This window comes from Idiotropiscis lumnitzeri, chromosome 10, assembly GCF_059441095.1.
Source record: "Idiotropiscis lumnitzeri isolate Australia: NSW breed Sydney's pygmy pipehorse chromosome 10, RoL_Ilum_1.0, whole genome shotgun sequence".
NCBI lineage: Eukaryota > Metazoa > Chordata > Actinopteri > Syngnathiformes > Syngnathidae > Idiotropiscis > Idiotropiscis lumnitzeri.
Window position 1 is genome coordinate 20375765 of NC_142400.1, and position 15426 is coordinate 20391190.

Sequence of the window (15426 nt, forward strand, 5' to 3'; positions counted from 1 at the left end):
GCTAACTGACTTCTTAAGATTGTAGCAAAATGTAATTTCCTCAGTGTTGTCACGTAATGTGACAAGATTTCATCTAGAGTTAGTTTGTATGGGACTGTTAAGTGTTGCTTTCTTCATTTTTTCTAATAGTACTTTTTATAGTACTGATGGTTCAGATAATTGTCATATTAAGAAGCAAGTTAAGTCAACTAAGGCCAACGTATAAAATGATGACCCGCCACTGAACAATGATGGACTATGATACTACTACTACTACTACTACTACTACTATGAATAATAAGAATAATATTGAGACCATTGAACAAACACAACCGAATACTAAAAATAACTTTGATACCTTCTCTCACATATTTATATGTCCAAATATTTATATTTATATAATATGTATCTATTATGTTTTATATATTTATCTATACTTTGAAAGAAACAGCAGCCAAACTCGAGTTTGAAAAACCAGATTAGCATCTCAGCTACAGTACTTGTACTCCTACGCTAAGCGGCGGTATGTGTCCCTTTGATAGTTGAATCATAACATCAAAGAAGAAGTGGCACTCGCGGGCGTAAATGTGACGTCAGATCGCTGATTTGTTCTTGCTGACCAGAAGCACATGACCACACGACCTGATGTGTTTACGCCTGCAGTCGCCAAACACGAAATGTTCTCTGTCACACTTTGAGAAGGGCAAACCGTGCCAAAGCGTAGTTATTCGTTCAGCGGTAAACTTGGTAAGTAAAGCTATTAACCAGGCTCTGCTTGTCACTCCTCCGTTTGGGTTGAGGATGTTTGTGGCTCTTCCGTAGCAGCAGCTAAAGCTAATAGTAAATTAGCAGACTACTAGTTATAGTAGTGGGATGTTTGGATGTAAATGATGAGAACGAACGCTTTGGGATTTTGTAGACTGTCTGGTTTCGCTATGTTGTTGCTAAGTCGCTTCATAAGGTGTCCTGCTCTTTTAAAGTATATATTTTTTAATGTCCATTTATTATTCTTGGGCTACTCCATACTCTGCTATGTGGAACTGCACAATTTATTAAAGGCTATTACATACGTCTTCATTCGTCATATATAATGCTGGTAGGGAATTTCAATTAATGACCATTACGCAAAAGTAGTAACGTTTATTCCAATGCTTGCAGGTCTCACGGTCATTGAGTCCCGGAAATCATCTCTCTGTCCACCATGGGCGAGACAGATGTGGAACGTGAGTTCATTCTTGAAAGGGTATCTGAATCAGATGTTTGTAGCTTATCTCATAGGACAGTAACAACATAGCTCAAAGGCGACTGATTTTTATTTTTTTTAAGATTGCAGTAAGTGTCTGCAGTTATGCACTTCCAACCTTGTGTGTTGCATGTTTTACTCTACAATGTATTTTGATAACCTTAGTGATTATTTGTTGCTTTCATGTTGCATTTTACTCTAGAGGTGACCCTGGCTCTACTTGATGCAGCCAATGATAAAGACTTTGAAGTCCAGGCGCAGGTCAGGAAGTCGATGCTGACTCTGGGAAATGAACAGCCTGACAAAGTGCTTGCTATGTGTCAGGACTACCTGCTAAAACACCCTAAGGTAATACCACACTGTACACTACATCTTCCTCCTTTCAAAAACGCCAACTGGGTTTACATGGAGACTTTTTTTTTCAAATTCCCAAGGAATATCTCCTTTCACCTGTTTACATGTGACGTAATATATTCAGTTTACATGCTCCATTACGTTAATCAAATCAGCCATGTTACTGTCATGTGCCATGCAGAGACATGTGAACATGAAATTATTTTTCCAGATGGAGTTAATTCGCACAGTAGTTCTGATTGTTTCAACACTTCACTGAGTACAATGACAAGAAAGGGCATTCTGATTCTGAATTCATGAAACATCTTGATTAAAAACAAGTTACTTTACTCACTAGTTAAGTACTTTGAATCAAGTTTGCCCGTCACAGAAGAGATTTGTCATTTTAAATTTTCTATTTACGCATTATGTCAACAGAGCATGCGCAGACCGGACGCAGTTTGGCTGTTCTGATTGAACTGTTTACATGACGCTCATTTGGATTTGCGAAAGAAGTAAACTGCCCCTGCGAATCAGAGCGAAATTCCTTTTCATTCCAATTGAGGTGTCTGGAGCATTTTCATTCCGTTTCGTCTTGCTGATTCATTCTAATCGGAATACAGGGCTCCATGGCCCATTTCCTCTACTAATTAATACAAAGAGGTGGACATTTTATTAAAGTTAGCCTGTCTGTCATTCGGCAAACATCCATAAAAAAAAAAAAAAACATTTCATTAAAAAAAATCTGTAAAATGCTAAATGGAGTGCATTATGTCAAACTGTTTTACACACACATACATTTTGCATAGCCTGCACTTATTTGCCAACCTGTTGTACTGTACTGTAACTGTAAAGTGGGAGCCTACTGCTCTTTTTTTTTTACTTTAAAGTTTTGCATACATTAACCTAAATCCCATGGCGCATTGTTCCCAAGGGTACAATCCTGGTGTAATAAAATGGATCCTAGTCCTTGATTAAACCGAAATAAAGTTGCCATCACAATAAATGAATGCTTTTTCTTCGACCGTTGACGTTATCATCTGCTTCTTCCTCTTAATGTTAAATAATCCTCTGACTTTTAGCAGTTGGCACACAACTTTTGATACATTACTGTCACCCTCTGAATGATTGAGTTTGGTGCTGAAAAATACCCTCTCACAACCTCCGGACCCTATTCTTTTAAAAAATAGAAATGTGCAACACCAGTTCCATTGAAGCTGGGACTTTGTGTCTATTATCCGATCTAGTAGGGCTGGGCGATATGACCTCAAATCAAATCGCGATAAATTGAGCAATTTTACATTGATAACCATAAATGCACGATACATTATCGCAAAATCTTTTTCTGCAAATAGATTGCGCCAAGATCCCGTGTCAGCCGCTTCTGGATTGAATCGCCCCTACGACCGTGTCGTCTGTTTTCTTTCTTGTTCAGATGGGTGGAGTCACGTGACTACACGCGCTGTAGCCGTCTTAAAGGGACATGAACATTGCCGCAGACAGAAAAGAATTTTCTATTCTTTTTTTTTTTTTTTTAACACAGAATTTACCGACATAGGCAAAATGATGTCGGTCATTGTAATACATTTTGGTAACGGTAAATTTTCGGTTTATCGCCCAGCCCTACAATCAAGGTCACGGGGGTCGCAGGCGTGCTGGGCAGCTATCCCAGTATACAACCAGCCGCGCTCACAATCATATCTCGAGACAATTTAGAGTGTTCAAGGAAACTGGAGAAAGGTACGAGGAGAGCATCCAAACTATACACATGAAGGCTGGGGCTGAAATCAAACACACGACCTCTGCTCTGTGAGGCGGACGTGCAAACCATTTTGACAGTTGAGACGTTGTCCAAAATGTAAATCAAAACAGAAGATCTTTTGCAAATCTGGTTCATTCGATATTTAATTGAATTAACTACAAAGACGAGCTATTTAATATTCAAACAATACTAAACTTTACTTTTTTTTTTTAGCAAATATTCATGAACTTGGAATTTCTATGGCTGTACCACGTTCCCAAAAAGGTCAGGACAGGTGGCAAAAAAGACCAACAGGTTAACAGGCGAATTGGAAATTTTAGTCAGTGCCTGGTTACTGTATTTTGGGGGTTTTAATTAATATTTTACACTTCTATTTAGAAGCTACTCTTTCAGTAAAAAAAAAAAAATAGTATTTGCTACAATTGAAATGCAAATCTAACGTGGATACATAACCCATTTTATCTTGAAATCTGAATTGTATTTTAACAAACAATTAAATAGTATTTTAATATCCTCTTGTGATGTTTATTGCCTCCTGTCCTCCTTTTCTAGTTGGTGGTTAGTCACAGAGTTGTGATTCTTCAAACCATTGAGCTGATTGTTGGCAGCAGGATAGACACAATCTCTTACCCCAGGATCAAGAGCATCATCTCCTTGGCCTCAGATGAGATGACACGATCAAAGGTGAGTAATGTCACATTTATTTTTTGTTTTTTTCGGTGGAGGCGTTGTCGAGTTGATAATCTATTTAGTCTGTTTCTGTTTCACAAAGGAAGTTGTCCCTGACTGGCAGCAAGCTGCCAGTAACATTCTGGTAGCTGTTGGCAACAAACACATCAATGATATAATGGAGGAAATACTGAGCAAGTTTCAACCTGGAATCTTGCCTCACTTTTTTGTGGTCCAGACGCTAGCCAGCCTTTCTGATTCCAATGGTAGGAAAATTATTGCACATACATTCTCAAGTCAACTGCACACTGGGCGAATTTTTATTTTTTAAAGGTGATATATTTTTCACAAATTACACCGTTTTGCAAATATTTCTTAGTTAATTTTTTGTACTGAAGACAGTGGTACCATCATTTTGCCCCATATGCTCCAGTTTTTCCATTATACGATACAAACTGGTTTTGTTCCTGTTTATCTATCTGTAAATCAATTCCAGTTCTCAACTGTACCAAATTTCTGTACCCCCCCCTTTTTTGTGATATATCGTCATTTATTTTACTATAAAATAATCAATATTTAAAATTAAGCATACAAAATATTGCAGGGACTGTAATGCAATGTGCTTAGTAGGCTTTTATTTTGAAGTTGACCTGCTTGGTGGCTTGATGGCCAGCTCGACTATTCAATTGCTGCGAACAACAGCAACACAATGCCACCCCAAAATCATATTCAAATTGCTAAGAAGGTGAGGGTGCGAAGAAAGCACTAGTTCAGGCATCACCAAATGACGGACCGCGGGATGATTCGGAGCGGACCCATGGCCAATCTATGATGATTTTTTTTCAGGGCGCATTCGCAAACATTGGCGTTGCAATTCTAGTAAATACGGAAAAGGCGTCACTGATTTGAGCCAATCAAATCTTTTGTTTACGATCCACTGCCAATTGCGCAGCAGACCGGAAGAGAGTGCTGCTGACAGTATGCCTTGCTAAAAAGTTAGCGAGGTCGATGCGTCTTGTTTTAAATGAATGGACGGAGAAATTTAGTTTCGATCTGGCTGCAGCCAATTTAAAACCAGTATTCATCAAATGCTCCGAAACCGTCGCAACATTGCGAAGCGCCACTACGAAACAAAGCACCGCCCTTTTGTGCACAGTTTTCCGCTGACGTTTGAGGTGAGCGCACACAAAAACATCGAACTTCGAGTGCAGTACAACAGATTTTTACATTTTCGTTTACATCCCAGCGGCATGCAAACGAATATTCAGTAAAAGTATCATGGATTTTGGGGAAACATAAAAAAACGTTCAAGTGATGGGGGAGTTGTGAAGGAGTGCTTAAATGTGGTTGCACAAACATTATTTAAAGGAAAACACAAAGCCCAGATGTGTGAAATAATCTACCAAATCCCAATGGCCCTGACTCCGTTCCAACCCAGATTTAAGTCACTGGCAGGGCAGTCACAACTCATTTTTCTCATTAAAAAAATATTCAAAAGAAAAGGTGGTGTCAAAGCTCATTTTGAATTAGTTTTTCATGAAGACAGCCAATTTTATTTATTGTGTACTGAACATGTTGACCTGATTTACTTGGATAATTAGGCTTTCCGTTTTTTTTTTAGGCTGATAACGCTTTGATTTAAGAAAAAAAGGTAAAAGACGTTAACTCAATGCTTAGCACTTGATATATTTCTGCAGGAGATATTTTACTGTTTTTTTCTGGAAGTGGCACCCTTAAATTACTGGAGCCACATTTTCTTGAATGTGAAATAAACGCCTTATATTTGTTTGACTGGCAAAGGTGTTTAATGTGAACATTGCTAAACATTTAGTATAGAAGGGTGCTCTGTTGAAAAGGACTAAATATTGAAGCTATATAAAAATGTCTACGTAGGCTAGACATTAAGGGAAGTTGGACTTTGGTTCGGACCATTTAATTGGAAGAAATTTGTGTCGTGGACCTCTGTGACTTTTAATTGAATATCTCTGCACTACTTAATTACGCAGTCATTATATGTTAAGGCACACTCCTGCGTTCACAGCCAGCAGCTAGCCTCTCTAGCTGCTATCAACAAATGCCTGGCCAGGAACAGAAAATAGTCGTTTCTTTGCTTTCTTTCTTTTCTTCTTTTTTAACAAAGTAGACAAAGGATAGTTTGTAATTCACTCTCCATGTTTAACTTAAGAAGACATGTCTGAAATTGCACTTTTAGGTCATTTTCAATCACCGTCCTATTGCAATTTTAAGCAAGTTATGTTGTAAAATCAAGTAAATGTATTTAGTTACTTTTAATATCGTATAATTCCAGTAATCACGTGATTTACTTACTTTAAAATCAAATAATTCTAGTAATCAAGTAAATTTGTTATTTTTAAAATCAAATTCAAGTATTCATGTAAGATAGATTACTTCTCAAAACAAATGATAAAAGTTTGTTTTACAATCTTTTAAAATTAGGTAAAGTAATTTAGTTTCTTTTAAAATTTAAAAATTTTTAAATTTAAAAAAGTAATAAATTAAAGCAACTGTTATTTTAAAAGGAAATTTGTTTTCGAATCGGGTAAAGTTACTTAGTTACATTTAAAATCAGATACTCAAGTAGTCAAGTATTGTAACTTAATTTCTTTTAAAATCAAGTAATTCCCGTAATCAAGTAACTTGGTTACTTTTAAAATCAAGTAATAAAATAAAGTAACGTGGATATTTCTAAAATTGAGTAAAATAGTTAGTTTTATAATAAAGGTACTTGTGTACTTTTGAAGGTTTTGTTAAACTAAAGTAATTCCAGTGTGAGCTCGGCGGCGGCAAGAGGCAGGAACCTTGGTGTGTCAAATCCATGGCGACAGAAACTAGGTCTTTGGACATGGAATGTCGCCTCTCTGGCAGGGAAGGAGTCCGAGCTGGTGTGGTAGGCAAAGAATTTTAGACAAGATATTGTCGGGCTCCCCTCCACACACAGCTTATGCTCTTATACCAGTCCTCTTGAGAGAGGTGGGACACTCTTGCACCCTCGAGTTACCCTACGCTGCGCAGGTGTGGGCATACTCATTGCGTCCCCCCACAGTTAAATCAGTTTCTTTTCAAATAAATAAATTCCAGTAATTAAGTAAATTAGTTACTTTTGTAATCAAGTTTCTCCAGTTTTCAAGTAAATTAGTTACTTATAAAATCAAGTAATTTTTAGTAATTAAGTGAATTAGTTATTTTTATGATCAAGTAAAGGTACTTAGGTACTTTTAAAATCAAGGAATTCCAGTATTCAAGTAAAGCGTTATGTTTTAAAATTAATATAGTTACTTTTACCTTACAACTTAAGGTACTAAAGTACTTTTGAAATCAAGTAATTATTGTAATCAAGTAAGTTACTTTAAAAGCCAGGTAATTACAGTCATCAAGTAAATTATCCATTTATAATGCATTACAAGTACAGAATTTTAAAATCATTCCAAAGTCCAGTAGTTCAGGTAATCCAGTAAAGTAACTTAGTTACTTTTAAAATCAAGTAATTTCAGTAATCGATTTTGAAATGGACTAATTCAAGTAATCAAGCAACTTTGTCCTTTTTATAAGCAAGTATTTCCAGTAATCAGGTAAATTGGTTACTTTTGTAATCAGTTACTCCTAAAATCAAAGTAAATCCAAGTATTCAAGTAAAGTAATACCAAATAATTCAAGTAATAAATTAGTCACGTAGTACTTTTTTAATTAAGTTAAATTTTACTTTAGAATCAAGTGAAAATACTTAGTTACTTTTAAAATCAAATTAATACAGTTTTTAAAATCTAGTAATTCAAATAATCATTTTAAGTAGTTACTTTTAAAATAAAGTCATTCCAATAATCCATTAGTCACATTTACTTTAAAAAAAGTACATTAGTTTTTTTTTAAATCAAGTATTTAAGGAGATCAAGTTGAGTCAAGCTAGGTACTTTTTAAATCAAGTAAATTTTTATTAGCAAGTATCGCCAGTGTTCAAGTAAATAACTACCTTTATTTGATTATAAAAGTAACTAATTTACTTGATATAATCAAGTAATTGTAGTAATCAAGCAAAATTGTTACTTTTAATAATCAAGTAAAAGTACTTGGTTACTTTTGAAATACAATAATCCAGTATTCAAATAATTTGCATTGCTGAATTGAACCCACAGCATCGGGCGTGGGTTCAATCCCAGCTCCAAAACATGCATGGCAGGCCAATTGAACACTCGAAATTGCCCCTATGTATGAGTGTGAGCGCGAATGGTTGTTCGTCTCTGTGTGCCCTGCAATTGGCTGGCAACCAGTTCAGGGTGTCCTCCGTCTACTGCCCCAAGATAGCTGGGATAGGCTCCAAGACCCCCTGTGACCCTAGGAGAAGCGGTACAGAAGATGGATGGATGCTTTTAAAATGGAGTAATTCCAGTGACCAAATTCATTACTTTTGTAATTGAGTAAAGGTACTTAGTTACTTTTGCAATCGAGTTAATTTTGAAATCGAGTAAAAGTACTTAGTTACTTTTGTAATTGAGTAAAGGTACTTAGTTACTTTTTGTAATCAAGTTACTTTTGTAAGCGAGTAAAAGTACTTAGTTACTTTTGAAATTGAGTTACTTTTGTAATCAAGTAAAAGTACTTAGTTACTTTTGTAATTGAGTTACTTTTGTAATTGAGTAAAGGTACTTAGTTACTTTTTGTGATCAAGTTAGTTTTTTAATCGATTAAAAGTACTTGGTTACTTTTGAAATAAAGTAATTCAGTATTCAAATTACTTAATTTGCTTTTAAAATGTGATCCAGTGACCAAGTAAATTTACTTTTGTAATTGAGTAAAAGTACCTGGTTACTTTTGTAATCGAGTTACTTTTGTAAGAGAGTAAAATTACTTAGTTTCTGTTGTAATTGAGTTACTTTTGTAATTGATTAGTTACTTTTGTAATAGTTTGTAATCAAGTTACTTGAGTAATTTAGTAAAAGTACTTAGTTACTTTTTGTAATCAAGTTACTTTTGTAATCGAGTAAAAGTACTTAGTTACTTTTGTAATCAAGTTACTTTTGTAATCGAGTAAAAGTACTTAGTTACTTTTGTAATTGAGTTACTTTTGTAATCGAGTAAAATTACTTAGTTACTTTTGTAATCGAGTAAATGTACTTTTGTAATTGAGCTACTTTTGTAATCAAGTTACTTTTGTAATCGAGTAAAAGTACTTAGTTACTTTTTGTAATCAAGTTACTTTTGTAATCGAGTACAAGTACGTAGTTACTTTTGTAATCAAGTAAAAGTACTTAGTTACTTTTGTAATTGAGTTACTTTTGTAATTGAGTAAAAGTACTTGGTTACTTTTGTAATCGAGTTACTTTTGTAATCGAGTAAAATTACTTAGTTACTTTTGTAATCGAGTAAATGTACTTTTGTAATTGAGTTACTTTTGTAATCAAGTTACTTTTGTAATCGAGTAAAATTACTTAGTTACTTTTGTAATCGAGTAAATGTACTTTTGTAATTGAGTTACTTTTGTAATCAAGTTACTTTTGTAATCGAGTAAAAGTACTTAGTTACTTTTTGTAATCAAGTTACTTTTGTAATCGAGTACAAGTACGTAGTTACTTTTGTAATCAAGTAAAAGTACTAAGTTACTTTTGTAATTGAGTTACTTTTGTAATTGAGTAAAGGTACTTAGTTACTTTTTGTGATCAAGTTAGTTTTTTAATAGATTAAAAGTACTTGGTTACTTTTGAAATAAAGTAATTCAGTATTCAAATTACTTAATTTGCTTTTAAAATGTGATCCAGTGACCAAGTAAATTTACTTTTGTAATTGAGTAAAAGTACCTGGTTACTTTTGTAATCGAGTTACTTTTGTAAGAGAGTAAAATTACTTAGTTTCTGTTGTAATTGATTAGTTACTTTTGTAATAGTTTGTAATCAAGTTACTTGAGTAATTTAGTAAAAGTACTTAGTTACTTTTTGTAATCAAGTTACTTTTGTAATCGAGTAAAAGTACTTAGTTACTTATGTAATCAAGTTACTTTTGTAATCGAGTAAAAGTACTTAGTTACTTTTGTAATTGAGTTACTTTTGTAATCGAGTAAAATTACTTAGTTACTTTTGTAATCGAGTAAATGTACTTTTGTAATTGAGCTACTTTTGTAATCAAGTTACTTTTGTAATCGAGTAAAAGTACTTAGTTACTTTTTGTAATCAAGTTACTTTTGTAATCGAGTACAAGTACGTAGTTACTTTTGTAATCAAGTAAAAGTACTTAGTTACTTTTTGTAATCAAGTTACTTTTGTAATCGAGTACAAGTACGTAGTTACTTTTGTAATCAAGTAAAAGTACTTAGTTACTTTTGTAATTGAGTTACTTTTGTAATTGAGTAAAATTACTTAGTTACTTTTGTAATCGAGTAAATGTACTTTTGTAATTGAGTTACTTTTGTAATCAAGTTACTTTTGTAATCGAGTAAAATTACTTAGTTACTTTTGTAATCGAGTAAATGTACTTTTGTAATTGAGTTACTTTTGTAATCAAGTTACTTTTGTAATCGATTAAAAGTACTTGGTTTCTTTTGAAATAAAGTAATTCAGTATTCAAATTACTTAATTTGCTTTTAAAATGGAGTGATCCAGTGACCAAGTAAATTTACTTTTGTAATTGAGTAAAAGTACCTGGTTACTTTTGTAATCGAGTTACTTTTGTAAGAGTGAAATTACTTAGTTACTTTTGTAATTGAGTAAAAGTACTTAGTTTCTGTTGTAATCGAGTTACTTTTGTAATCAAGTTACTTTTGTAATTGATTAGTTACTTTTGTAATCGATTATAATCAAGTTACTTTTGTAATCGAGTAAAATTACTTAGTTACTTTTATAATCAAATTAATACAGTTTTTAAAATCTAGTAATTCAAATAATCATTTTAAGTAGTTACTTTTAAAATAAAGTCATTCCAATAATCCATTAGTCACATTTACTTTAAAAAAAGTACATTAGTTTTTTTTTAAATCAAGTATTTAAGGAGATCAAGTTGAGTCAAGCTAGGTACTTTTTAAATCAAGTAAATTTTTATTAGCAAGTATCGCCAGTGTTCAAGTAAATAACTACCTTTATTTGATTATAAAAGTAACTAATTTACTTGATATAATCAAGTAATTGTAGTAATCAAGCAAAATTGTTACTTTTAATAATCAAGTAAAAGTACTTGGTTACTTTTGAAATACAATAATCCAGTATTCAAATAATTTGCATTGCTGAATTGAACCCACAGCATCGGGCGTGGGTTCAATCCCAGCTCCAAAACATGCATGGCAGGCCAATTGAACACTCGAAATTGCCCCTATGTATGAGTGTGAGCGCGAATGGTTGTTCGTCTCTGTGTGCCCTGCAATTGGCTGGCAACCAGTTCAGGGTGTCCTCCGTCTACTGCCCCAAGATAGCTGGGATAGGCTCCAAGACCCCCTGTGACCCTAGGAGAAGCGGTACAGAAGATGGATGGATGCTTTTAAAATGGAGTAATTCCAGTGACCAAATTCATTACTTTTGTAATTGAGTAAAGGTACTTAGTTACTTTTGCAATCGAGTTAATTTTGAAATCGAGTAAAAGTACTTAGTTACTTTTGTAATTGAGTAAAGGTACTTAGTTACTTTTTGTAATCAAGTTACTTTTGTAAGCGAGTAAAAGTACTTAGTTACTTTTGAAATTGAGTTACTTTTGTAATCAAGTAAAAGTACTTAGTTACTTTTGTAATTGAGTTACTTTTGTAATTGAGTAAAGGTACTTAGTTACTTTTTGTGATCAAGTTAGTTTTTTAATCGATTAAAAGTACTTGGTTACTTTTGAAATAAAGTAATTCAGTATTCAAATTACTTAATTTGCTTTTAAAATGTGATCCAGTGACCAAGTAAATTTACTTTTGTAATTGAGTAAAAGTACCTGGTTACTTTTGTAATCGAGTTACTTTTGTAAGAGAGTAAAATTACTTAGTTTCTGTTGTAATTGAGTTACTTTTGTAATTGATTAGTTACTTTTGTAATAGTTTGTAATCAAGTTACTTGAGTAATTTAGTAAAAGTACTTAGTTACTTTTTGTAATCAAGTTACTTTTGTAATCGAGTAAAAGTACTTAGTTACTTTTGTAATCAAGTTACTTTTGTAATCGAGTAAAAGTACTTAGTTACTTTTGTAATTGAGTTACTTTTGTAATCGAGTAAAATTACTTAGTTACTTTTGTAATCGAGTAAATGTACTTTTGTAATTGAGCTACTTTTGTAATCAAGTTACTTTTGTAATCGAGTAAAAGTACTTAGTTACTTTTTGTAATCAAGTTACTTTTGTAATCGAGTACAAGTACGTAGTTACTTTTGTAATCAAGTAAAAGTACTTAGTTACTTTTGTAATTGAGTTACTTTTGTAATTGAGTAAAAGTACTTGGTTACTTTTGTAATCGAGTTACTTTTGTAATCGAGTAAAATTACTTAGTTACTTTTGTAATCGAGTAAATGTACTTTTGTAATTGAGTTACTTTTGTAATCAAGTTACTTTTGTAATCGAGTAAAATTACTTAGTTACTTTTGTAATCGAGTAAATGTACTTTTGTAATTGAGTTACTTTTGTAATCAAGTTACTTTTGTAATCGAGTAAAAGTACTTAGTTACTTTTTGTAATCAAGTTACTTTTGTAATCGAGTACAAGTACGTAGTTACTTTTGTAATCAAGTAAAAGTACTTAGTTACTTTTGTAATTGAGTTACTTTTGTAATTGAGTAAAGGTACTTAGTTACTTTTTGTGATCAAGTTAGTTTTTTAATAGATTAAAAGTACTTGGTTACTTTTGAAATAAAGTAATTCAGTATTCAAATTACTTAATTTGCTTTTAAAATGTGATCCAGTGACCAAGTAAATTTACTTTTGTAATTGAGTAAAAGTACCTGGTTACTTTTGTAATCGAGTTACTTTTGTAAGAGAGTAAAATTACTTAGTTTCTGTTGTAATTGATTAGTTACTTTTGTAATAGTTTGTAATCAAGTTACTTGAGTAATTTAGTAAAAGTACTTAGTTACTTTTTGTAATCAAGTTACTTTTGTAATCGAGTAAAAGTACTTAGTTACTTTTGTAATCAAGTTACTTTTGTAATCGAGTAAAAGTACTTAGTTACTTTTGTAATTGAGTTACTTTTGTAATCGAGTAAAATTACTTAGTTACTTTTGTAATCGAGTAAATGTACTTTTGTAATTGAGCTACTTTTGTAATCAAGTTACTTTTGTAATCGAGTAAAAGTACTTAGTTACTTTTTGTAATCAAGTTACTTTTGTAATCGAGTACAAGTACGTAGTTACTTTTGTAATCAAGTAAAAGTACTTAGTTACTTTTTGTAATCAAGTTACTTTTGTAATCGAGTACAAGTACGTAGTTACTTTTGTAATCAAGTAAAAGTACTTAGTTACTTTTGTAATTGAGTTACTTTTGTAATTGAGTAAAATTACTTAGTTACTTTTGTAATCGAGTAAATGTACTTTTGTAATTGAGTTACTTTTGTAATCAAGTTACTTTTGTAATCGAGTAAAATTACTTAGTTACTTTTGTAATCGAGTAAATGTACTTTTGTAATTGAGTTACTTTTGTAATCAAGTTACTTTTGTAATCGATTAAAAGTACTTGGTTTCTTTTGAAATAAAGTAATTCAGTATTCAAATTACTTAATTTGCTTTTAAAATGGAGTGATCCAGTGACCAAGTAAATTTACTTTTGTAATTGAGTAAAAGTACCTGGTTACTTTTGTAATCGAGTTACTTTTGTAAGAGTGAAATTACTTAGTTACTTTTGTAATTGAGTAAAAGTACTTAGTTTCTGTTGTAATCGAGTTACTTTTGTAATCAAGTTACTTTTGTAATTGATTAGTTACTTTTGTAATCGATTATAATCAAGTTACTTTTGTAATCGAGTAAAATTACTTAGTTACTTTTATAATCAATTGTAATCAAGTTACTTTTGTAATTGGGTAAAAGTACTTGGTTACTTTTGTAATCGAGTTACTTTTGAAATCAAGTAAAATTATCTAGTTACTTTTGTAATTGAGTAAAAGCACTTGGTTACTTTTTGTAATGAAGTTACTTTTGTTATTGAGTACAAGTACTTAGTTACTTTTGTAATTGAGTAAAAGTACTTAGTTACTTTTGTAATCAAGTTACTTTTGTAATTGAGTAAAAGTACTTGGTTACTTTTGTAATCGAGTAAAAGTACTAAGTAATTTTGTAATCGAGTAAAAGTACTTGGTTACTTTTGAAATAAAGTAACACAGTATTCAAATTTTTTCAAATTTGCTTTTAAAATGGAGTAATTCCAGTGACCAAGTAAATTTACTTTTGTAATTGAGTAAAAGTACTTGGTTACCTTTGTAATTAAGTTACTTTTGTAATTGAGTAAAATTACTTAGTTACCTTTGTAATTGAGTAAAAGTACTTGGTTACTTTTGTAATCGAGTGATTCCAGTTATTAAGTAAATCAAAAATCGAAAGAAAAAAAAAACGGTGATAGTTTGGTTTTGATTAAAAACCGTGACTGTGACTAGTGCCATCCCTCCCTGACATTGATAATCTGTTAATATCAATGTTGGCTGACTGTTGTCACTAAAGCTGCTAAATGTTATGTGACTAACAAGTTTGGTCTTTCTGAGCCGTCTTTCTCAAAATGCGTGAGCTAGCATGTGCCCGACGTTGCGGTGCTCCCAGTGTATGTGTTAAATACAGAAATAGCACACACTGTGCCCTTTAACTCGAGAAAATACGGTAATCAGAAAAATTGGTTGGCTTTAACATCAGGGAGGTTAGTTCCTTTTAAGATCACGCAATCTTGTTACTTTTAATATCAAGTAATTCCACTAATCTAGTAGTTCAGTTACTTTTTTTTAAGAAAAGTCATGTAAAATAATGTAGTTACTTTTAAAATCCTGTAATCCCAGTAATCAAGCATTTATTAATTTGTTACTTTCATAACCAGGTAAAGGTAGTTAGTTGCATTTAAATTCAAGTAATTCCAGTAATCAACTTAAGTAATTTAGTAACTTTAAAATCAAATAATTCAAATAATATATTTAAGTAACGTGGGTATTTTTAGATTAAGTAAAATAGTTCCTTTTATAATCAACTAATGGTACTTGGTTACTTTTGAAATCAAGTAATAAACAAATAAAGAAAATTTGTTACTTTTTAAATCAAATTATCATTCAAGTATTTAATTACGTTAGAAAAGTAAGTTAGTAACTTTTAAAATTATATTCATGAGTAATAGTAATTAGATGGGCTGCGTGCTTTTCAAGGGCTGTCCATCTTTACTTTTAGATTGACACGTTCAGACTTCTGTTGCACTTAAACACACGTGTATAGACACCCAAGTCACTGGCCACAGGCCAAAGAATTGTTTATTTTCTTATAGGTAAATTTCATGTTTTTAAGCGACCACTGTTTTTAT

The 15426-nt window shown here is 32.1% G+C and overlaps 1 protein-coding gene across 2 annotated transcripts in view; it reads left to right on the forward strand.

Moving 5' to 3' along the window:
- Positions 1 to 574: 574 nt before the first annotated feature.
- mroh1 (maestro heat-like repeat family member 1) overlaps positions 575 to 15426 on the forward strand; it is a 46000-nt gene continuing 31148 nt past the window's right edge. For both annotated transcript variants that reach the window (XM_088306381.1, XM_088306382.1), the window contains exons 1-5: positions 575 to 726; positions 1138 to 1202; positions 1425 to 1570; positions 3870 to 4001; positions 4090 to 4252. In XM_088306381.1, the coding sequence (XP_088162507.1) occupies positions 1181 to 1202; positions 1425 to 1570; positions 3870 to 4001; positions 4090 to 4252 (463 nt within the window). In that variant the 5' untranslated portion in view covers positions 575 to 726; positions 1138 to 1180. The remainder of the gene's footprint in view (positions 727 to 1137; positions 1203 to 1424; positions 1571 to 3869; positions 4002 to 4089; positions 4253 to 15426) is intronic.